This window comes from Callorhinus ursinus, unplaced genomic scaffold, assembly GCF_003265705.2.
Source record: "Callorhinus ursinus isolate GAN/ISIS: 27379988/994484 unplaced genomic scaffold, GSC_fseal_2.0 scaffold18, whole genome shotgun sequence".
Classification (NCBI taxonomy): domain Eukaryota; kingdom Metazoa; phylum Chordata; class Mammalia; order Carnivora; family Otariidae; genus Callorhinus; species Callorhinus ursinus.
This window is the reverse complement of record NW_027397080.1, coordinates 18,528,269-18,551,120: the sequence shown is the minus strand read 5'-3', so window position 1 is coordinate 18,551,120 and position 22,852 is coordinate 18,528,269. Positions and strand designations below refer to the sequence as shown.

The window sequence follows — 22,852 nt, the reverse complement described above, 5'->3', positions numbered from 1 at the left end:
GGGTTCCCCATGGAACAAGCAGATAAGGTTGACCTTAGATAAACAGCGTTCTCTCTACCTTCTACCTTTAATTCCTTGATTCTTCTGGGGTTTAACTGGTGGGTGTGGTATAAGGGAAAGATAAGGGCAACCCAATTCTCTCATCACCTTCAGTGAAGTAGGAGTCCCCTCTCTCCTGTCTTCTTATCAGCATCAAAGCCCCCACACTGTATGAGATTGGGGAGGCTGGGGTGGCAGGTGGCGGGGGGGGGGCGCTTTGCTCATCTCCTAAGCTTGGCCTCCTCCTTCTCTGCTTCTGAGCATCCCTATCTCTGGACCCCATTTATCGATCCAGGGACTCCCTAAGGGCAGGGGCCCAATGGCTCGGTGCACCTGTGTCCGCCAGGGCTGGCTCAGGATGGGCAACTCAGGGAGGCTGTCCATGTGGACCCCTCTGCTTCCCCTGCACTCCTGGAAACTCTCCAAGGTGGGCAGGCAGTCTTGCTACCCCCTTCACAGGCGGGAGATGAAAATTCAGGGCAGGGAAGGAGAGCTTGTGGTTCTCTTTGCCGGGCTGGGTCCGGTGATCATGTGAAAACTCAAGTCCCGGGAACAGGAGAATCCAGAACAAAAGTAAACCAGCCAGGCTTCCAGGGCCACACCACGGAACCCCAGGGCTTCTGAGCCACCAGGGAGTGGTTTAAATCGAGGTGTGAAACGCAAACTGGGGCAGGGTGGGGCCTCTCTGGAAGGATTTTCCTGAGCCAGCACACTGGAGGCAGGGATGGAAATGCATACAGCACCTGCCCCTGGAGTCCTGGGTCAGAGGAAATCGAACCCCTCACTCTCAGACCACAGGGGCACTTTCCATGGTTTCTGGAAACTGAAAGTGCAGAAGGTCTAGGGAAATGCCAGGCAGGTGGCCTCAGGCTCCCTGCCCACCTCCCCTTCCTGGGATCTGCCATCCCTCCCTCTTTGGTCATTTTTCCCCTGGACTCCTCCCTCCCCTGCCAGCCGGGCACTTTCCCAGATTGGGGGGGGGGGGGGGGGGGGGGGGGGGTTCCTGGGCCTCTGCCGCTTCCATCACCTCCTAGACACTGCCAGGTGCCAGGCCAGATGGGCCCCAATTACTGAAGTGCTCCTGTGTTTCCCTCATTTCCCTCAGGTCCCCACTGAAAAGTCACCTCCTCAGTGAAGCCCTCTCTGTCTCCTTTATCTAAAGCAGGCATTTTAAACTTGGCATCCAGGGCTCCTTCTCAGGATTAAGCGGGCCCTGTGAACAGGGACAGGAAAAAAGGAGACAATTGTATTGTCTCTAACCACTGGCTACAGTTTAGCATCTCCCTCAAGTATGACCGTGGGCAACAAACCACAGAGGGATTATAGAAGTCCCTGTGACCTTGTCACCAACAGACGTCACAGATATTTACATATCACATTACAGACATTGCATATTTCTCTAAATATCTTTTATGCTCGTCACAACTTCAAAATCACGGTCGTCATCAAACCCATTGCCACATCTTATTATTTAATACACTACTAAAAGAGCACATTTATCCCAATTGTTTTAGACATTTTGCTAACTATGTTTTATTATAATTGGTTTCCATTGTAATCCTTTGTATTTTATTTTATTCTTTAAAACACATTATTCTGGAACTGTCAAATGGCCCATGGGGTAAAAAAAAAAAAAAGGTTAAGAAGCTCAATGTGAAGCATCAGAGACCCTCCCGCTCCCAACCTCCCTGCTCAAACTTCCCCCATCGTGCTTATTACTTTCGGCAGTTCCTCTACTTATTTATTTTCTTTTATCTCCCTCTTCTAGATGGTAAACTCCCTGGGCACCAGAACTTCTGTCTTGTTCACTGCTGTGTCCCCAGCCCCTAGGACAGCATCCGGCACATAACAGACGCTCAAGAAATGTTTGTTAAATGCATTAAGGGAGAGACAACCATTTCCATTTTACAGATGAGAACACAGACTCACAGAGGGGCAATGAGTCATCCAGGTCAACAGTATCTAGGCAAGGCCAGAAAGGTCAGAATGTGCTAGAGCCTGCCCCCCGCCCCTCTCCCAACCCCATACTAAGGACCGGCTCCTGGGGAGTGAGAAGCCCCCACTCTCACCAGGCAGCAAACCACGAACTATCCCTGAGGTCATCAGCCCTCCTCTACAGCTCCTTCCCGCTTTCCAGGCCCGGCACCAGCCACCCCGGGTGCCCAAAGGGAAGAGCCAGGGACCGGGACCTGGGAGCAGGAGTGGAAGGCAGGGGAATGTGTCAGGTACCACGGGAGGGGGGGGGGGCCCGGACAAGGGGTGGGGGAGAGCTGTCCCCCTGAGTGCCCCTCACCTCTCTCTCTCTACCTGGTGGTGAACCCATCTTCCCATCTCTCCCTGTCTCAGGGCAGGAAGCTGAGATGACAGAGAAGGTGGAGGATTTTGTGCAGGAACCTCTGGCAAACTTGCCATCAGCCAGAAGCCCAGGAACTGCAAATCAAGGCACTCCAGGGGCTGGGCCCGGCTCCGGGGGAGAAGTCCTAGTCTGGAAACAGCTACCCCTCGGGGCCCTAGGTGACCCCAGACAATCTTGCGGGACCCGGGGCCCCTGGACCAATCAACACTTACAGCCGCCTTTGGCAGCGTGGCTCTGGGCCAGTCTCTGTCCCCCTCAGCCTGGGTTGTTGTGTCATAAACCCCCACCATGGGGGCTTCATGGACAGCAGGTGGGGAACATGTGTCAGGGGACCTCTGGGTTTTCTCAACATTGGTCAAGAAGCCTGTAGGCTGCACCCACATATTTCACCTGAAATCTTGCTCTACCTACTATGATTTCTTTTTAACCAGCGACAGTTCCGGAACTCATGTTGTTTTCACTTTCACCTAGGCTGCCTCCTAGAGGACATTTTTGGAATTTGTGGTATGTGGTCCCGGAGAGAGGGCGTGGGGGGCAGAGGACGCAGCTGTCCAGCACTGCACAGGGCACCCAGGTAGTCGTTCCTCCTGGGTGTGAAACACTTGTTACAAAGATTCTCTGAGCCATGAGCCTAACTCAGTTTTACATAAAATAAAGCAAAGGATTTTTGCACACTTTTAGTACTTGTTGAATTTTCCAGGATGGAAGACAGTTCTTTTTTTCTCCCCCCACCCCGAAACTTTGTTCAGAACTTTGCCAAGCATTGGTCACCACTTCAGAAGACCATGTCATCAACGGCAGCGGACTCTGGGTCCTGCATGCCTGGGTGGCGGTCTGCCGTGGCACTCCCGGGGCTTCTGCCAGGGGGCAGGCACCCGCTCACCGCAGTGGGGTCTCACCCCACATTTATATGCTCAGATGGATATTTTATCATAAACCCTTTTCCTCTCTGTTCTCCATTATGGCTGTGGACTTCTATGGATTTTGAAACTGCACGTGAGTAAGTAGGTTCCATTAGTTACACATTTCACTGTAGGACAGTGAATATCCATTATAGGATATTTGTCGTAAGAAGGGCACTGTATCTGGTGGGGCGGGAACCTGGGGCCTAGTCGCTGGAGACACCAACGACTTGGTTTCTTTCCCTCCCTTGCCTTGGGTCCCACCTTCAGGCTTATCGTGAGGGCTCTGTGGTGGCGGTGTGTCTATGTCCTCCGTGGAAACCTATCTTCCTGGAAGTAAGACGGCTTCAAGGAATAAAAGGCAAGGAAACAAACAGAAGTTTCCATCCGGCTTCTTGGTCTTGGCAGAAGTCGGAGGGCCAGGGAAAGGCTCTGGGTCCCAAACTCTAACCTGTCCCAACTCCTGAAGTGCCCCGCTGTCTGGGTCAATCACTGATTTGCCCTCTTGGTGGGGAATTTCCCAATGGGCAGCATGGGCGCGGCAGACGGGCCGCCGCGGGCCGCACGACCCCTGCACCCTCCTTCTCACTGCCAGCCGCCTCCACTCTCCCACTCCACAATTCACACCTTCTGGGTTTCCCCCACCCCCGCCCAAACCGCACCATAATCACAGAATCAGTGACTGCACCACTCAAAGGGACTTCAAAGATCTCCTCCAGTCGCGGGCATTTGAAGTAACAAAATCTGTAACCTGGATCCAACTCTCAATATGTGCCAAGTGATACAGTGGTGCCAGTTTCCTTAATCCTTATAAAATCTCAGGATTTCCTTAATCCTCATCAAATCTCAGGTCATTATTGTCCCCATTATACAGCTGGGGAGACTGAAGCACAGAGAGGTTAGGCCATTTGCCCCATGTCATCCAGCAAGGCACCGGCAGAGCTGGGACTGACATCCAGGTGGGCTGGTAGCGGGGCACAGATTGTTCAATACCATGAGCCTCTGGGGTCTGAAAGTTTTGTCAAGTCCCCAGGTATTGGAGCTCCCACTCAGGCCCCTTCCTGCCCCCGGCCCCCCGGCCCCAGGGCCGGTGAGACTGATGGGAGAAGGGCGGCGAGAATGATTTGTAAACTCAGCCTCCTGCATCTTCCAGAGCCACAACCCCGGCCTCAGCCTCGCCTGCTTCAAGAGCACCAGCTAAATGATGCTTTGCAAACCTACCTCTCTCCCCTAAAGCCCTGCAGGGTGAGTACAGGTCCATGGGCGTAAATGCCACAAAGAAATCACTCTATGCGGCAGAAAGGCCAGCCGGCCAGCCGTGCCCTTGGTCACTCAGGGAATCACCGTATCTTCTCTTTCTCGATCTCACCTCCCAGGACAGGGGGTAAGGTGCCACGTTCCTGGTGCCTTGCTGGGCTCCCAGGACGGACCTTCCCTTCTGCCTGCTCCACCAGGGCCTGCAGCTCCAGCGGGCCTCCCTGCACGCCCCCCGCCCCCCGCCACCGCCCCATCCTCATGCCACCTGGGTCTGCACACCTGGCCACCGTCCCAAAGTCAAGCTGCATCCCAGCGAGCCACTGACCGGTGGCGAGTGACTCTCCACTCAGGGCTGTGGCTGGGATTAAGTTGCAAAAGGCTGGAGAGATTGGGGATGACAAAAGGGGCTTGGAGACTAATTAGGAGCAGCAATGAAAGCTTAATTCATAAAAGCAAACATTTTCCATCCATCAACCTGCAACCAGTTAAGGGCAACGTTTGAAAGAAATCTGTGCGTGGGGAAGGGAGCCAACAGGAACAGGAAATGTTTGAAAGAATGTAAACTATTTCAGTTTCATAAAAAGTAACAAGTAAACAGTTATTACATGCAAATAATGCCCTGGTTTTAATTAATGCTGAAAAGTCAAAATATGTTTGACATTTGTATGTATACATTGAATGGTTGGAAAGGAAAAAATGGTGCCCAGATGCCCGTTGCGGAGCAGGGCTGGCGGCTTGGAGCGAACTAAAACCTTGAAAAGGTCTTGTTTATTGGTGATGAAAAGTACAATTCTGCCTCAGCCTCCGTCGAAACTGGGGGCAGAGGGAACCTAGCTTACTTTCTTAACTAAGCTGGAAGGGCAGGCTGCGTCTTGGGAAGGGCACTCCCCGCTTTTCAGCAGGCTGGTCTTAAAGGGCCAGCGAGTCCTCAAGCCTCCATTTCACTGGGGCAGAGTTTCTAGGATTTCCCCACCCAGAAGTGATGGTGGGTTTCAGGTCCCAGCAGCCTCTCACTCAAGAGCCCCGGGGAGCAGGGGGGGCACCCGCAGTGGCAGCTGGTCCTGCCTGCCTTTCACCCGCCAGAGGCTGATCACACAGGCGGGGCGTGGGGGGGGGGCACACACCAGCCTTGATTCTGAGGTGGGGGATGGCAGCCTGCACCACATTCATGTCTCTTCTAAACCACCTTAAGGCTCAAGGGTTGGGGAAACTGTGGCTTGGGGAGACCACAGCTGGGGAGAGGCAGCCTCGAAGCTTGCTCAAAGCTTGAAGCTTCGGGAGATCCCAGCCCCATCGGGAGAGTGGCTGGGGTGCTTGGGCCCCTGCAGACCAGCCATTCGTCTAAACCGGCCGCTAAGCCCACTTGCCACAAAAGACCAAGAGGTCCCCCTTCAAGCTCCTTAATCCACGATCTCCTCCTAGCATCTTTTATGAGGCCAGAATACTCCACCGGGAAAGAGAGGTGACAGGGACAGCTTTGAGAGTTAGTAAACCCCAGAAACTGGGAGCAAATCGTGTCTTTTTCTGGCGAAGGACTCGCATCCTCAAAGGGTTTTGTGACACCCCCGTGGGGCTCCAAACAGCTGAGACCAAGCCAGGCCTAGGGACTTGTTTCTGGGGCTCCCATTTGGGACCCCAAGGGCTTGCTCTCAGCTTCCTTCCTAGACCTCTGCCATTGCTGGTGTCAGGGTGCGCAGACTCCCTGCTGCTCACCTCGCCCACTGCGGCCCACGAAGCGAAGGTCGTTGAACCTGGCCACCTGGTTCTTCATGACTGCCGAGGCATTACGCAGCTCCGCAGAGTAATTTTCATCATTGCCAGCCATCACGGTCACCACTGTTCCATCAGGCACGTCCCCCAGCGCCACCACCTGAGGGCACAGGGGCAGGGGGAGAGCTTAGAAAGGTAGGGGAGGCCAGGGAGAGGCCGGGCAGCTCCCCTAGGTCCCAGGCGCACTGCAGGATTTCTCAAAGGCAGAGCGGAGAAGAGGCTTAAACACAACGGACATCTTCCCCCCCAAATAACAAAAATAAGAAGCCGAAATCTCCGCCTTCCACACCCAAATCCTAGATGAACTGGTTAAGCCAAGTCCTGAGAAATTATCCTTGCAATGAAATCTGGGCGAGAGCTGTGAATGAGCTCTATCGCTGTGGTCTGGGGTGTAGTTCCCCTCTTTCCTCAGGCCTGAGCAAAAGAGGAATCAACATACTCCTAGCAACCAAGTCTCTAAGTAAAAATAATATCAACAACAATAATAACGGGACTGCTCCCCACGCTCAATTAATGCAAGAGCCGTTTGGGGTATGAAATTTGGCCCTGAAACGTGGCCCGGGCCCAGTTTGCTGGCCTCTGCAGAGCCGGAATTCGTTATGCAGGGAAAATGCAAAATGCAAAACAAACCGGTGTCTTGAGAGGGGTTGTACAGAAAACCTCTTTAAAGTGAGAGAGGGGCTTTCGATAGCAGGAGGATGCACCTGCTGGGAATTGCAGGATGGGAGTGGAGATGCCCCCCCCAATACAGTCTCCCGGACCCCAAGCAGCGTGCAGAGGCAGATGCCTTTTGAAAGGGAATCACACTGCAAATATAGTCACAGCCATTTAAACGTGGCCACCGCGTGCAGGGACTAGGGATCCAGATGGTAAAAATTTCAAGGAGAAAATGTTTGGGGTCTGATTAAAAAGGCCAGATTTCCTGTCAACATCCTGTCTTCTTTTAATTTCAAAGATTCCTTTTAAGCTCCAAGTGACAGTAAAACCTCCGATCTGAGGATTAAAGTCACACGGGCCTCCCCCTCCCCCTCCTCCCCGGGAGATTTTCCCCACTGGCATTTTAAGATGTCACCCGGGAGACCTCCAAGAGCCACTCATCCTTTTTTTTTTTTTTTCCAATTTGGAGTCCTCTTAATGGGAGCAAGGACGGCCTCAGCTGCCAGGAGCCGCTGTTTCCAGCCACCTCGGGCACCCGCCACCCCCAGACGCTGGCCCTTCCTGCCCTGCCCTTTCTCACGGCAGCTGTGAGAGGTTTAGGGGAAAACCAAGGCGTTTTCGTTTCATCTCGCTGCCCCCTTAAAAAAATGAAAATGAAACAGTCGCCTACTCCTTAGCAAAGAGAAAAAGATCCTCTGAATGACTGGGGGCTGCCAGGAGTGGGAGCGCCCCCCATTTCGGGATTCTCGCCGCAAACGTTTAGGGTTCGGTGCCCCCCTTCTCAGCCCTAGAGTCGACCGGTGTAAAATTTCAGAAGCCAGTAGTTGAGGGTGTGAGCAGGAAGTGTTTCTGAAGCGGTGCAGGAAGAGGGGTGCTGGCAGTGGAGGGTAGGCCCTATCCACCCTCCGCACCCCACCTCCGGTGTCCTCGCCCTGGTCCCGGGGCTCTTCTTCCCCTTTGCCTGCAAGGCTGTGTCGGAGGGATCCGGACTGGAGAGGAGCGAAGCCCCATCCGCCCGTTTCCGCCTCAACGTCTTTCAGCAGGGCTCCCCGAAGGTGGAGGGGGCAATCCCCCCCAAAAGCCATCCGTGCCGGTGCATCCGAGAGGGAACGCCAGAGTCCCCGGGCGGAGCGCGCAGCGAGACCGAAAGCGCCCCGGGCCCGGCTGCTGGGCTCTCGCCGCGGGGTAGCGGGCACGTCCCCTCCCTTCCCTTGCCGGGGCCCTGGCTCCTGCAGCTGAGACGCCCGGATCCCCAGGGCCCGTGTCCGCCCGCCCCGGGCCCTGCACTCACCTTGAACGCGACGGGCAGCGTCTTGTTGCAGCGCCAGTGCGAGGGCAGCACAGAGCAGAGGAAGTTGGGGCTGTCGGTGCGCACGAGCTCGCCCGCGTGGTCCGCCAGCACGTCCACCATCGAGCGCACCTCCGGCCGGGCGCGCCCGCCCGGCCCCACGGCCGCCTGCGCGCTCAGCGCGCCGCTGTTCTCGCCCATCTTGCCGCTGCTGCCACCGCCGCCGCCGCCGCCGCCGCCGCCGCCGCAGGGGAAGGCCGTGGAAGGAGGTGTGAAGCGGCGGCTGGTGCTCGGGTCTACAGGAATACGCATAACAGCGGCCGTCAGGGTGCCGGGCGGGCGGCGGCGGCGCGGCTCCCCCGGGGGCGGCCGGCGCGGGCGCCTCCTCGGCCGCCGCTGCCGCGAGAAGCGGGAAAGCAGAAGCAGCCGGGCCGCGGCCTCAGGGCGCAGGGGGCGGCGCCCGGGGACGCCCCGCCGGGGCCCGCCCGCAGCGAGGCCTCGCTGCCCCGACGGCCGCGCGCAGCCTTGCCCGCTAGTCCCGCATCCTGGGCTTGCGGACCGCTTGTGGCCGCCCCTCGCGGCGGGTCGTCTGCCTCGGCTGCGGCGGGGCCCGCGCGGGCTGTGCCGCCGCCGCCGCCTCCCACCCCCGCAGCCCGCTCGCGGCGGCCCCACCGACTGCGCGGCCGCAACCCCAGAACAAATCCTCGAGAATCAAGTGGCGGCGCCGCGCCGGCCCGCGCCGGGTTAGTACCCCGGGGCCCGCGGGGGCGGGGCCGGCCCGAGCGACGCGTCGCGCAGCCAATCGGAGCCCCCATCGCCGGCACCTCGGCCGCGCTCGTGGGGGAGGAACAGGGACCGCCGAAGGCCGCCCAACGGGGAGGGGCGGAAGGCCCCGCCCCGGGGAGGACGCCCGGGTCGGGGGCCCGGCGCTTTGGCCCAGGGCTCCTCGAAAGTTCGGGGGCCCCGGGGTCAATGCTAAAACTGTGGTTAAGACGCCCGGGCCCTACAGAGGGCTCCTTTCCGGCTGTCTCCTGGGCGGCTGCTCCCTGACGCGGGGGCAGCGGCTCCCCTTCTCGCGCCCTTTCCCCGCTGCCGGTGGCTGTGGGCCTTCCCCGCTCCGGCTGCTTTCGGCCTCTGATGCCTGCACTCTTAGCTGAGGGACGCGGGGGCTCCAAGGCCGGCGACATCGAGCGGGCAGCTGCCCCAAAGAGGTTTCTCACCCGGTGCCCGGCGCCCCCCGCCGTCCCGCCAATTATTTCCGCCCATGAGCTCCCACCGCACACGAGATTCCACCACCAGCAGCCGCCTCTGCAACTCCCAGCCCAGCGCGGCTTTGGGCCCGGCCTCGTTGGCCCCGTTGCCAACCGGGGACAGACGGGTGTCCCCCGCGGGCTGGAATCTGGCTTGGGGGTGACAAACCCCGTTCCTCTCCGCTCCCCAAAAAGCAACTTTCAGGACCGTGCAGGCCTCGCTTCGTCGTTCTTCGTTGTGGCGGCCTCTGATTCTTTGAAAAACACGATGGGGCCTGGAAAACGCGAGTGTTTCCCTCTGATTTTTGCCCCGCGCATATAGCCACGGCCCTTCATCGTGCAAGAGGACGCGGGTCCACGGCAGGAAGACCAGCGTGCGGCGAACGCGAGGATGGCTGCCAAGCTAAGGGCCCCCCGGCTCCCAGAGGAGGCAATTTTCTAACTCCGTGTGGATGCAAACTGGCTCCCCGAGGGCCCATGCCTCCGTCTTACCGGGCGGTGTGCTCCGGCCGCGCCGCAGGGACGCAGACCGCTCTGCGGAGGCACCGTCGCTCTCACTCCCGCCCGCGCGGCCCAGCGACTCCCAGGGCTTCACGGCAAACCGTCCTGGCCTCTCCCGCCTCCTGGGCCTAAGGACAAGCTACAGCGGCGAGGGGAACTGCAAAAACCGAGCCCCCATTCATTCTGGATTGTCGCCCCAGAAAGGGTCCCTGAAGTCTAGGGAACCGACGAGCGCGCGCCGAGTCTCCCCGCCGTCTCGGAGACTGGACTGAATGTTCGTTGTTCCGGGCGCTTGACAGGTGCAGCACGACAGATTCCAAGCCACGGAAGGGAAGAAGGATAGGGTCCGAAGGTGGCCGCAAGATCGCGCCCCAGATCTGACCCCGGCCCAGTGCGCGCCATTTCGTCGTTGCGTAACGAATTCAAGCCCCGCGTGCGCTTCAGGGCGGGCCGGCTGTGGCCCAACCCCGACCACCTGGAGAGGTGGTCCCTGCCCCTGTCTAGCGTCACGTCAGCCCCTCGGGCCATTTCGAAGGCAGGGACAGCGAAGGACCCTACGGGATCTTTTTATAGAGCCTGCATCTCGGAGTTGCAGATCGCGGGGGCCAAGGCCCTTGCTCTCTCGGGAGCGCTGGCTGGAGCGGCGGAACCAGAAGAAAACGAGGTACCAGGGCCTTGGCGCGTCCGACCTCTGGGAGTTTCCCGCCAAAAGGCCCACCAAGTTGTGGCCAGGTACCGCCCGGGACCAGGGAGGGGGAGCGACGCGTGTGGCCCTGGAGCGGCTGTGGGGCCAGGACCCGCTGTGTCTGGGGTTTGTAAATTCGATTCGTCTAGTGGTTTCGGTTTGCACCCGTGCCCTTACTTGTCCCTCCGCCCGATTTCTCCCTCATCCTACGGCGGGTTCACAAACGGACATCCTGAAAATGCGGTTCCTGTGGGTCTCGGCACCTGGCACAGGATCCGGCGTGGCTCCAGCCCTCGGGAGGGTGCTCACTGCGTGTGGGCGTGTGGGCGCGGGAACCAGGGGACGCTTTGGTCTCCAGCCTGCGGTCGCCGGGGCCCGCCGGGCCGGGAGCAGTTTCGGGAGCCACCGCTAGTTGGCGCCTGCACTCTGCCCGCCGCGGAGTTGCCCGGCCAGGCCCTGCCCACAGACGTGTGCCAGCTTCGGTCCTGCGTCCAGGCGCAACGGCCCGTCTCGTATGAAGTGCCCTTTCTAGACAGACGTTCCAGACGATTCCTCACCATCTATGCGGCCAGGATAAGCCAATGGCTTTGTGTCAGACCAAACGCTGCCCTACCTGCCTGCCCCTGATGGACACAGATGCCCACTGCCCTGGCATCTCTGGCACCCGACAGTCTCTGTGCCCTCCGACCCACAGAACGTTCTCCTTGCCAGAAATGCACAGTCCTCTCCTGTCCCATCCTGAGGGGCCAGAGGCTGAGGAGGACACGCAGAAGAACAGGCCAGAAATTCCCAATTTCTACCTATGGCTAACTTACATCCTCCCCATCCCTGACCAGTGAAGCTAGGGTCACCTCTCTCTCTTTCTGTTTTCTTTTTACCATTTCAAGAGACAGTTGGACAGCTCCCACTCCCTTACGTGGGACATGTGGGTTCCCTCTTCCTTCCCTGTTTTCTATGGCTAGCCACCTCCTTTCCCTCTTCTAGTGGACTGGTGTACGAATCTCCTGCTTTCTCTTGAATCGCTCCCACCTAAGAGCAACCCAAATTGTCCACAGCAGGCTGAGGAAGCCAGGAGGTCTGGGCCTACCTTGGCCCAGAGTTGGGAAGCAGGGACCCAACCTGGGGCCCACAGAACTCAGGATCTGGGGGCCACTCTCCCCCCCCCTCACCAGCATCCTTTGCCCCTGAGAGTGGGATCCATGGGGTCAAAATGACCCTGCGTCAGGGTGCTCTCCTCTGGCCGCTTGAGGGGGTCTAGGAGTGCACCCTAAAAGTGGTGGTGGTAGTAAGGTGCCTACATGTGTCTCCCCACAGACCAGAGAGCTTACAAGGGCAGGTCTGATTCCTCAAGAGTCTGGTGCCTGGGGAGAGGTGAGGATCCCCCAAGTGTGCCAGACACGGGACATCTGTGGCATGGAAAACCTTCTAAGAAGTTCACTGGTTGTGGAAGGGGCCTGAGTCTGCAGTTCCACTGCCTCAGTTTGCCTTCTTCCACCAACTACCCGTGATCTAGGGAAAATTGCTTAAAACCTCTCTGACTCTTGTCTATTTCATCCACAAAGTAGGGCAAATGATAGTGGCCTCCTCACAGAAATGTGTGTAAGGTGTTTAGCACAGGCCTGGCACATAGGGGGTGCTCCATCCATGCAAGCTATCACTTGTATCACACTGAAAAAATAAGGCCTCCCCTTTGTTGGGGGCCTTTGGCAAGTCTCTTTGTCTTTGTGGGCCTTATACTTCCCATTTGTGAAATATCCAGTTCTCATGTTCAAAGTTTCCAGGACTCAGAGCCTAGTGCATGGCATCCTGCCCCCCTCTTGGTTCACCTAGAGGCTGCCTGGGGGAGGTAAGGTCTGTCTGTGATCCACCTCTAGGCAGAGGCAGCTTGCAGGAGGGTTTTCCAGCAACCATCACAGGGCTACCTGAGCCTGGATCTTAAGAAGACTCACCTTCTTTCCCCTAGGCTCTTAGACCCTCACTGGAAATCCACTGGCCCCCACCCCCTAGCCTCCTACAGACAGACACTCTCTGGGCCTCAGCTGACACTGTTAGCCACCTCCCCATCCCCAAGGAGGCTTACGTTCCCTTTATGCCAAGTCTCCTGGGTGCCCCAGTCCAGTTACTAGCAGAGGACTCGCTTCTAGAAGTTAATGATTTCTTCCAGCCTGGCCTCCACACCCTCTGGTGAATCTCTCCTGCCTGGTGGCCTGGAACTTAAGATGGGACATTTCTGTCCCTCAGTGAGCCTCAGTTTGCCCTTCCATGAATGGAGGTGGTTCTGATCACTCCATTTCACAATCCAGAGGATTAGACTCCCTCCAGGAGGGGAGGGGCATTGTGTTTCACCACATCTAAAATGCCATCAATCGGTCCATGTGAAAGAAAAAGAAAGAAAATACCGCTAGTTAAACCAAGGCTTTCATGCATCCCGATTTCAGATACGTGTGTTTATACATATATATCTTTTTACACATACACACACACACACACACAAACACACACATAAAAATTAGTGAGAAAGGGTCATGAGGAACAACAATAATATGGTCAAGGGGTTGTTGCTGGCAGGGTTGGGGCCCTTACCCCAGAGAATTCCTTCTGGGTAGCCTTTCTGGAAGGCTCCCGAATGTGCAGAAGGACAAGTGTGCTTCTCAAATTACAGGGTGGCTTTTTTTTTTGGAAAGGGCCAGACTGTGAGGGGAGGGCGGGGGAGCTGGAGAGAGCCCTGTGGTTAGGACACAGCTACTGGCTCTGCCGCTGACTGCATGTGTCACTTTTGCACCTCGCGGAGCCTCCTCAGAACCCTGGCGGGGTGGGGGGAAGGGGAGGAACAGCAACAGGGAGGGCTGCTGAGGTATTCCTGTGCCCAGGCCCTGTGTCTGGGCTTTAAGTACACACTTCCATTCCATCCCAGCAATCGTGTGGGGGTAGGTATTATGCCCATGGAAACAAAGAGAAATGTTGCTCAATATTTTCTGGGTAGGGAGAACCAGAGTGGGGTTAAAGCCTGATCGGACGCAAAATTTGGTGATCAGAGGCACCACCTGATTATGCACCCCTGCACTGGTTGAACAAAACATTGGGAAGAGTGGACGTCTAGATATTGAAAGTGCTCAAGAAACGTTAGCGATCATGAGGGTGGTGGAGCCAACAGAGGGTGGAGTCGGGGTGGGGGCAATAGACCTGGTGAAACAGCCATAGGTGTGGAAATCAGCAGACCCTTCCAACCCAGGTTGGGAGGCTGAAAGGGGCTGCACAGGTCATCTGCTGAGGCTTGCCCACCTCGTGCTCGCCTCCCACCTCAGAACCTGCCTGTGAGGAGGTAGACTCAGCTGTAGTCCCCAGTGGGACAGAGGGGAATACTGAGGCCCAGAAAGTGGGAGAGACTTGACCTGTTTCGCTAAGGAAGAGGCAAGACTTGGGACTAAGCTCTGGCAAGGCCAGCGGGCAGCATGGTGCAACCAAAAGCAAGGTGGACGAACAGCCATCCCCGACCTCCACCCGGACCTGCACGATGGTCCCCCCAGTGCCTCACGTCCAGATGAGACCATGAGCAGCCATTGCTCCAGGGGAGATGCTAGAGTCTGTGTGTCTCCCTCAGGCCTTCAGCATCCCCATCGGAACGGTAGGAGTGAGCTTCCACAGTCCCTGGAGGCGGCACCAGGCGGCTGGCTCCCCGTGGGCCCCCAGGTAGGTTTCACTGTGACTTTGGGGTCGAGTCCACGGGGCCCCTTTCCTCACCTCCCACCTCCTCAGGTGGCACTGACTCCCTCTTTTGCGAAGCCCTGGACCTCCACCCCCAACTCCCCTGTAGGTCCTCCTGAGAGGGCACTCAGCTTGGGGAATTGAGGAGACAGGAGGGAAGGATGGAGAGAGGTGGTCTCAGCGTGAGCCTGGCCAGGGGTGAGGAGGCAGGCCCCATCAGTAGCCGGGGAAGCGGGCTCTGGTTTCTGCTCCCGTCAAGGGGTCTGGTCTTCCTACTGCCCTCCCTGCTCCGCACTTTGGTCATTTATGAAACAGGGAAATAATTCTAGTAGAGCCCTTTGGTCTATGACTAATAATTTCCCTAATTAGTTGGGAGTCCTGTCGTGTGCTGGGAGTTTTATCTCAATTATGGCTAATACAGGGCTTCTGCAGGATCTTTTATTCTCTCCATTTTACAGATGGGGAAATTGAGGCTCAGAGAGTAAAGAGCTTCCCCACTCTGGGCCTCAGAACCGGAGGGCCCTCGTTTCAACAGGATTCCTTGATCCAGACTCTGTCTCTGCTCTGCTGGCTGGTCAGGGTGCCCGGGACTCTCCAGCCACATCAGTGGGGCCGGTGCAGAACTCCCTGCTGGCAGAGTCATCAAATCAGAGGATTCTTCGTTGGTGGGGGGCAGGGGACAGGGACTGGTAAGAGGGACGTGGGTAGCTTGGAGCCCAGGAGGGTTCTGGAAAGGGCATACTCTTTCCCCGGCCCAGAAAGGGGCTTCAGCTCTGGCAGTCAGGGAGGGAAAGGGCTCCTCTGTGGCTGTCACCTCTCGTACTCCCTATTGTGGAGGAAAGACAGGAGGATATTCAGGTCCAAAACATCTCCAAGCCTTAATCAGATGGCAAGAACAGCCGCCAGTCCGAAACCAATGTTTGGAATTGAATTGGAACCACGGGATTAGAATCTTGAGCTCTGTTAATCATTACTGACTACGGTTAAGTCCGGCATGCCAGGCCTAATCCCACACTTTGTGCTCATTTGTACCTCACGGGACCCTTATCGGGGAAGTGCAGCATCATTGCCATTCTGTAGGTGAGAGAACTGAAGATGTAAACTTGCCCAAGGTCACACAGCTGGGCAACTATGGAGCCGGGATTCCAACCAGGCAGCCTGGCCCCACACTCTGGTCTCATGGACCAGAATCAGATGCTTGAAGTTAGAGTCATGGAAGAGAATTAGAATCCTGGCATGAGAATTGTGGGCAGGATTCAGAATTTTATAAAGTCAGCCTCAACAGGGCTCTGAGATATCATATCCAAATCTCCTGTTTGTCAAGTGGCAGAACTGAGGCCCAGGGAGGGAAAGGGTCTCCTTCAAAGTCACTGCCCAGGCCAGGGGCTGAGTCTGGAACCCTGTCCCACCCCCTCTCATTGATTCTGGTCCAGGGTGCCTTCTTCCCTGTGGTGGGCCCTCCTCACCCCACCACCCACCCAGTCCCATTAGGGATTTTCCACCCCCCAAAAAGGTCCTAATGGCTGTCAGTCCTTGTGAAGCCTTAATTAATCTCAGAGGCTGATGGCTCTGAGGCGACCGGGGGCTTTGGCCTTACGCAGATGAAGATTACGGCTCCATTTCATGTGGTGGTGAAGGAACGCCTCAGACATTCCTGCCAGCAATAAAAGCCACATGGCTTTCCAGCGTCGCCCTTGGAAAAGAAAAAAAGCGCAGCCCTTTGCGGAAAGAAATCAACTATGTGCTGTATGCATGGCATGAGATAAAAACGGGGCAGAACGAGGTGGAGAACAGTTGGTCTTTTATGCTGCTTCCCGTGGCCACCGAGAGTGGCAGGGCCCGGCGGTCGGGATCCCAGCTGCAGCCCCGGGGAGAGGCGGTGGGAGCCCCAGGGGAAGGGCCTCAGCCCCTCCACCTGAGCTGGGCTTCGGCGGCCCCCCATGCCCCATTGGCAGGGCTGGCTTCCCCAGGCCTGTAACCCCGCGTCCTGCTTGCAGAAGGGCCCGTGCCTGCTTTCCTGCTCTGCCTTCACTGCCTTGAAATCCTTCAGACTTTTTGAACAAAGGGCCTGCATTTTCATTTTGCGCCGAGCCCCCCCACATTAGGTAAGCAGTCCTGCCCACAAGTCACCCCGCCAGCCAATGGCGACATCTCCCCCAGACTGGGGAGTCGTGTCTTTTTGAGCACCTACTTTGCCGACATTATCTGAGATGAACTTTAGAACAATTGTATGGATTGCATAGATGTGGCAGCTGAGACTCAGCGTGTTCCACGTGGCAAGGAAGCCTGGATTGGAATCGGGTCCCTCTCCCTACAAAGCCAGTGTCTGAACCACTCCGCAGGCTGCAATATTTCATTTTCACCATGCTCTGTGGGGGCAGCGGTGCACGTGGTCAAGCTTTTTTTTTTTTTTAAATTTCCAAATAACAGAGGCCAGAGAAGTGAGGGTGCTCAGGCGCATGCCCAGTGGCTAGTGGAGCACTCTGTACCAGGCTGTGTGGTAGGGATGGGGTCCTGCATCTAGACGGCTGTGGCGGTGGGGTGGGGGGGTGTCCCGGTTTTATAGTTGTTTGTTTGGCTTGTAAATGTGTTAGCTCTCTATGTGGGTCACTGTCTCCAGTCTGGCCAGGGATGTAGCAGGAGTCCTGGCCTCCCCCACCCCTTGCCAGTGCTGGGTTCTAAACACCTGAAAGTTCTTCTCTGTGGCTTCCTCTGCTCTTTCATGCTTCAGTTTCCCTCTGCTGCCCTCCCTGGTTGGGGAAGCAGCTGCACCCTATGTCCTGATCAACTCAAAGGAGTCCCAGTCCTCAGTGAATCCTGGAAAACTGGGCCTGAAGGGAGCCTAAAAACGATCATGACCTATATATAACCTGGGCTAGGCCCAAGGCTCATGGACCTGGCCGCTGGCTCCAGGGAGCCGTCCCCTTATTTCTTGGTGGGTGACTCTGGATAAGTCCCTTCCCTCTCTGGGCATCAGACACCTCATCAGGGAGCTAAGTGCATTGGGCCACACTTGATCCTCAGGAGGACTGTCCATCTTCAATGTTCTAGAATTCCATGTTAATCTAGGACAGTTCTGGGGCTCCTGAGGTCCAGGAGAGGTCAGAGACGTGCTCAGGGTCACATAGGAGGCTCACTGACAGCTGGACCTGACTCTGAGTCCCTGCCTACTGGCCCAGCTCTCCCCTCCACAAGCCTTTGGAAGACCCAGGCTTGGTCTTGTCCCTCCTCTCCTGCTCCCCAGTCCACCTCAGCCTGTCAGGCCCTAAGTGTCCAGGTCTGGAAGCCACAGCTAAGTGGCTTCGGTTTTATCATTTATTCTGGATGTCTGTCTTATTATTATTTCTTTTTTTTTTTTAAAGATTTTATTTATTTATTTGAGAGTGAGAATGAGAGAGAGCACGAGAGGGGGCAGGGTCAGAGGGAGAAGCAGACCCCCCGCTGAGCAGGGAGCCCGATGCGGGACTCGATCCCGGGACTCCAGGATCATGACCTGAGCCGAAGGCAGTCGCTCAACCAACTGAGCCACCCAGGCGCCCTGTCTTATTATTATTTCTTAAGCAGTATTTATATTTTATATACTCTTAAGTTACTATATTTTACCATAAAACATTTTAAAAGAAAAGCAAAGGGGCAAACGTAGAAAAAGCTCCTCCCCACCCCCACCAAAGCTCTAAAAAAAAATGGACAAAAATGCTTACATTTGTATACGGTTGCAAAACTGCCCACGGTGTGTAAAAACTGGGGAGTGTTTATTCTCGACCAGATCACTGTTTCAACAAGATTGTCCTGTCTACCAGCTCAATCTCAGCTGAATGATCTGGTGGCCTCTGAAGCCATCCTTTTCATGGCAACACCCCCACATGGGGCATTTCTGGGTCCCCAGGCCCCGCGGAGCATGCTCCCTACTGAGCTCCTTAAATCTTACCAGTAGTCCTCCAGATACGTGTCACTGGGCCTCCTTATGGGCGAGGAACTGAACTTGACTGAGGAAGCCTGCTGGACCCAGCCAGGAAAGGGCAGAGCTGGGATTTGAACCAAGCTCTGTTGATGCTGAAATTGTGCTTTGCTCACCCCAGGAACCCGGGACCCTCAATTATAATAAAAAATGTTATCTACGCTTTACAGGTACTATTTCATTTAATTCTTAGGGCCACCTTATGTTTTGGGCCCCCTGTCATCATCCCCATTATAACACTGGAAAAACTGAGGCACAGGAAGGTTAGTCACTTGCTCCAGTTCACGCCACAGGTAAATGTGAGAGCTGAACTTTGCACCCGGCAGCCTGGGCTGCCTGGCCTGGCCACACGGGGCGCGTAGACACCATGGAAGCAAGACAGAGCAGTGGCCCAGGGTCCACAGGTGACCCCGAGAGACCAAAGGCCAGCAGGGCTGGATGGCTGGTGTTGGGGGCTGCAGCCAGGGAGATCTGCTCCCGGAGTGACTCCAGCCTACCTACCCTCCTTGCCTACCAGACCCATGGCCCTCGGGGAGGTGCTGAGGCTGTAGGCAGAGCCAAACAGAGACCTGAGCAGCCTCATAAATCCCTGCCTGGCATGTCTAGGCCACAGGCTCAGACAGTGGGCACTCTTTGCCATTTGCTGTTGGCATACATTTGTCACTGGCAAGAATGTGACGTTTAGTGCCTGTGTGTCTCCGGCAGCACCTGAGGGGGCTTTTGGAAGGGGATCCTAGAAGGTGCTCAGACCTACAGTGGGAGCTGGGCCTTCTCACTGCCCCATCTTTGAGGCTCAGTCAGATCAGGGCTGGGCTTGATGTGAAGCTCCTTCAGCTCACAGAGGCTTGGCCCCATCCCTAGGAGCGCAGGGGAAAACGTTCCCGGGCCTGCCCTCAGGGAGCCCGGTGCCCGATGCGGGGAGCTGGGATGCACAGGAAGAGGAGAGATGAGAAGCAGACGGGGAGGAGGCTCTAGGTTTGCTCGGTCAGCAAACACTCATTGAGTACCTCCAGCCTACATGCCGGTGGTTATTTTAGGTGCTGGGGTACAGGTGTGGACGAAACAGGCGGCAGCTCCATGCAGCTTCGATTCGGCGGGGAAGGCAGAAGATAAACAAGGAGGTAAACACAAACACCAATATTTGATAGCGTCTTGGGACGTTGGATAAAACAGACGAAGACCAAGGGATGGAAGATGACCGGGCGGGTGGGGAGGTGGAGGGGATGGTCACCCAACCTTTAGAGCAGGTGCTCAGTGAGGGTCTCTCAGAGGAGGTGACATCTGAGCCAAGACCTGGAGGCTGAGAAGGACCCAGACAGAGGAAGGGAGACCTGGCTTCTCCCACCTGCTTTCTCCCCCTCCTCTGTACCGGGCATGTCCACGTTTCCTAAAACCCTTTCTGCCTCCTGTCTCTTCTGCTTTTCTCACAATGGCCCCCAAAACCAGATGGGGTGACTTGTAGTAGCCCGACGTGCAGCAGAGGAAACCGAGGCTGGAGGTGGGAAGGGCTTGTACGGCTTGATGACCGAATGTCAGGACCAGACCTGGCCCCCACCCTGGGGCCCTGGTCCTCCTCCAGCCGCCCCATCGGCCTGCTGGTTCTTCAACGCCCAGGTCTGGGCAGGCTGCAGCCAGAGGGGAGTCAGGCAGTGGGCACTGTTTCTCCGGGGTCACGGGGCTGGAAACGTGGGCTGCTGGGCAGGGCCCGGGAAGGGCAGCAGCTCGGGGCCGGGCGGGGGTCCGGAGCGGAAGGCGCCCAGCCCTGATTGGAACAAGGTGGCTGCACTGGGAGCCCAGCCTGGCTTCATTGATCTTGCCCGGTGTTCCAGCCACCAGGCGGGGCCAGCGCCGGGCAGGCTGCCGGTTTTCCCAGGTGTGGGGACACCCTGGGGGAATGGCTTTTCATGTGGTCATGGGGTAGGCCTGCCACCCAGCACGTGGGGGAGACCAGGGCGTTGGGGGCATGCTGGCTGTTGCGGAAGGGGGGCTCCTGGAGACTTGAAATCCCACAGCCGGCAAATGTCAGGCTCCTGGAGACAGGGTCACAGACTTGAGGCACTGAGACTGACGTTAGAATCCTCGTCCCTGGAGCTCACATTGAGTGCTCCCTGTGTGCTCGACCCAGTCACCATCACCCCGCCCAAGGAGGTGGGCTCTGCAGTCACCCCCACTTACAGTGCCCAGACTAGGGCTCAGCAGGGTAGGCGAACCTGTCTGCGGTCACACGGTTATGAGGTTTTTGTCCCTAAAGTCAGAGAGTCTTAGGGTGTGGGAATTACAGCTGGTCAACCCTGGGAGGACCTTGAAGATCCTTGAGTCCAACTCCTTTGTGTTGGAGAAACAGGTCTGGGGAGGGGACGTGGCCAGTGGCCAAGGTCAGGACTCACCACTTACCTTGGGAGCTTGGCTGGTCCCTGAATGTGGGGTCCTGGGGCACTTGGCCCCTTTGACCCTCAGTCAAGACCTAGTCTCCCTCATGTTACCAAACTTTCCGGCAGGTAACTGACCGTTTCCTGCTGGCACACAGGAAGTTCTTCTAAACATTTAACTTGAATCCCTCATGCTGCCGGGAAACTTTCCTTCTAATCCTGCAATCCTTCTGGGAGGAGTTTGGTCTTTAACGAGAGTACTCTTGGAGTGACTGTCAGCTTAGCAGAGCAGGATGGTGTTAGGGACGGGGTTTCGGGAATTGAAGGCCAGGAGTGGGGGAGGGATTAGCTCTTTAGGATTCTGCACGGCCGGCCCCCCATTCCATCTCTCCGTCCTCACCTCTTTCCACCTGCTCCCTCCCTGTATCCAGCCACACTAGCTCCCTTGCTGGTCCTTAGATACCAATCCTACCCCCACTGCAGGGCATTTGCACATAGGGTTCCCTCTCCCTGGAGAACCTCCACCATTGTCTGCTCACCACCTCATTCAGGTCCCTGTCACCCTCTGTGAAAAGCCTTCTGTGAGCCCCTGTGTTCCATAATGGCGGAATAATGGCGCCCAAAGATGTCCACATCCCAAGCCCTCTAACCAATAATACGTGACGTTACACAGCAAAAGGGAGTTTGCAGGTGTGATGAAGGTTAAGGACTTCAAGATGGGGAGCCTATCCCGGACTTTCTCGGTGGGCCCAAGTTTTCACAAGGGTCCTTGTAGAAGTGGAAGAGGGAGGCAGGAGAGGACAGTCAGTGGTAACGTGACATGGAAAATTGACAGGGGCCACCATCCAAGGAAAGTGGGTGGCCTTTAGCAGCCCAACAAGGTGAGGAAATGGATTCTCCCAGAGCCTCCAGAAAGAAACACAGCCCTGCCTACACCTTGATCTTAGCCCAGTGAGACTCATGTAGGACTTCTGACCCCCCAGAACTATAAGATGAGACATGCGTGTTGCTTTAAGCCACGAAATTTGTGGTAATTTGTTATAGCAGCCCTAGGAAATCAATACAGTCCTTTTCCTTGATTTAAACTTCTTCAGCACCTTTATCCTTGCCTGAGAAATTGTGCCTCTAATTATGAATTGTCTCTTCTCCCCCATAGAATGCCCCCCCGCCAGGAGGGAAGGGTTTTGTTTTTTCACTTGGTGTTGCATTTCCAGTTAGAGTCACCAGATTGAGCAAATAAAAATACAGAGCATCCAGTTAAGTTGGATTTCAGAGCGACGACAGACACTTTTCTCATATAAAGTTATCCCAAATATTGCAATTCTTTATTCGTCTGAAACTCAGATAATCTGGGTGTCCTGTATTTGGTCTGGCAACTCTATCCCCAGTGCCTAAAAACATGCTCGGGTATATACAAGGGTCTCAATAAACATCTGTCAAATGAATGAAATACATACATGAATGAATTAACGTTCATTTTTAGCTTAAGAACCTTTTGGTTTCCAGAATGCCTCCTGGATAAAGTGTAAATAATAGCAAATAATCAAGGCAAACCGTGTTATAGCCCTGCCTACCCACCTGGTACTGTTCTGAGTGCATTGTAGTTGTTGCCTAGCGTGGTTCTTGCAGTAACCTGATAAGGTCATTAGCTCATTTTCCAGGTGAGGAAACTGAGGCCCAGGAGGTTTCTCAGCTCGCTCAGAGTCACGCGACCCCTGAGTGGCACAGCCAGGCAATTCAAAGTCCTTGAAGAACCTGGCTCACAGAACACTGTAGCTTCGTCTCCTGACACACTTTCCCACACAGAGTAGATCCTCTCTCATATAGCCCATGATGCCTTTGCGAGTGGCACCCTCCCCCATTCTGGAACTCCAGAACTCCTGCATGTGCACCAAAGCCCAGTCCTAATTTTCCGTCATTGTGAGACCATCTCTGATGCTCCCAGGATGCCCTGGCCCCTCTCTTTTCACTACTCCCGTGGTCCCTTGTCTGAAGGCATCGTAAGGACTTGCCATCATATCCTTTTCTGCCCCAGACTGTGACCTCCTTGAGATCAGAGATGGGTCACCTTCAGCCCTTTGGCCGTGAAGCTTAGATCCTGGCTCTAGGGAGGTG

General features: G+C 56.1%; 1 protein-coding gene across 1 annotated transcript in view; it reads right to left on the bottom strand.

Moving 5' to 3' along the window:
• The window catches only part of RUNX3 (RUNX family transcription factor 3), a 60,977-nt gene that overhangs the window by 20,379 nt on the left and 17,746 nt on the right, over nucleotides 1-22,852 (bottom strand). Inside the window, exons 2-3 of the mRNA XM_025857186.2 lie at nucleotides 8,273-8,565; nucleotides 6,268-6,424 (exon numbers count right to left, since the gene is read on the bottom strand). Coding sequence (XP_025712971.1) covers nucleotides 6,268-6,424; nucleotides 8,273-8,565 — 450 coding nt within the window. The remainder of the gene's footprint in view (nucleotides 1-6,267; nucleotides 6,425-8,272; nucleotides 8,566-22,852) is intronic.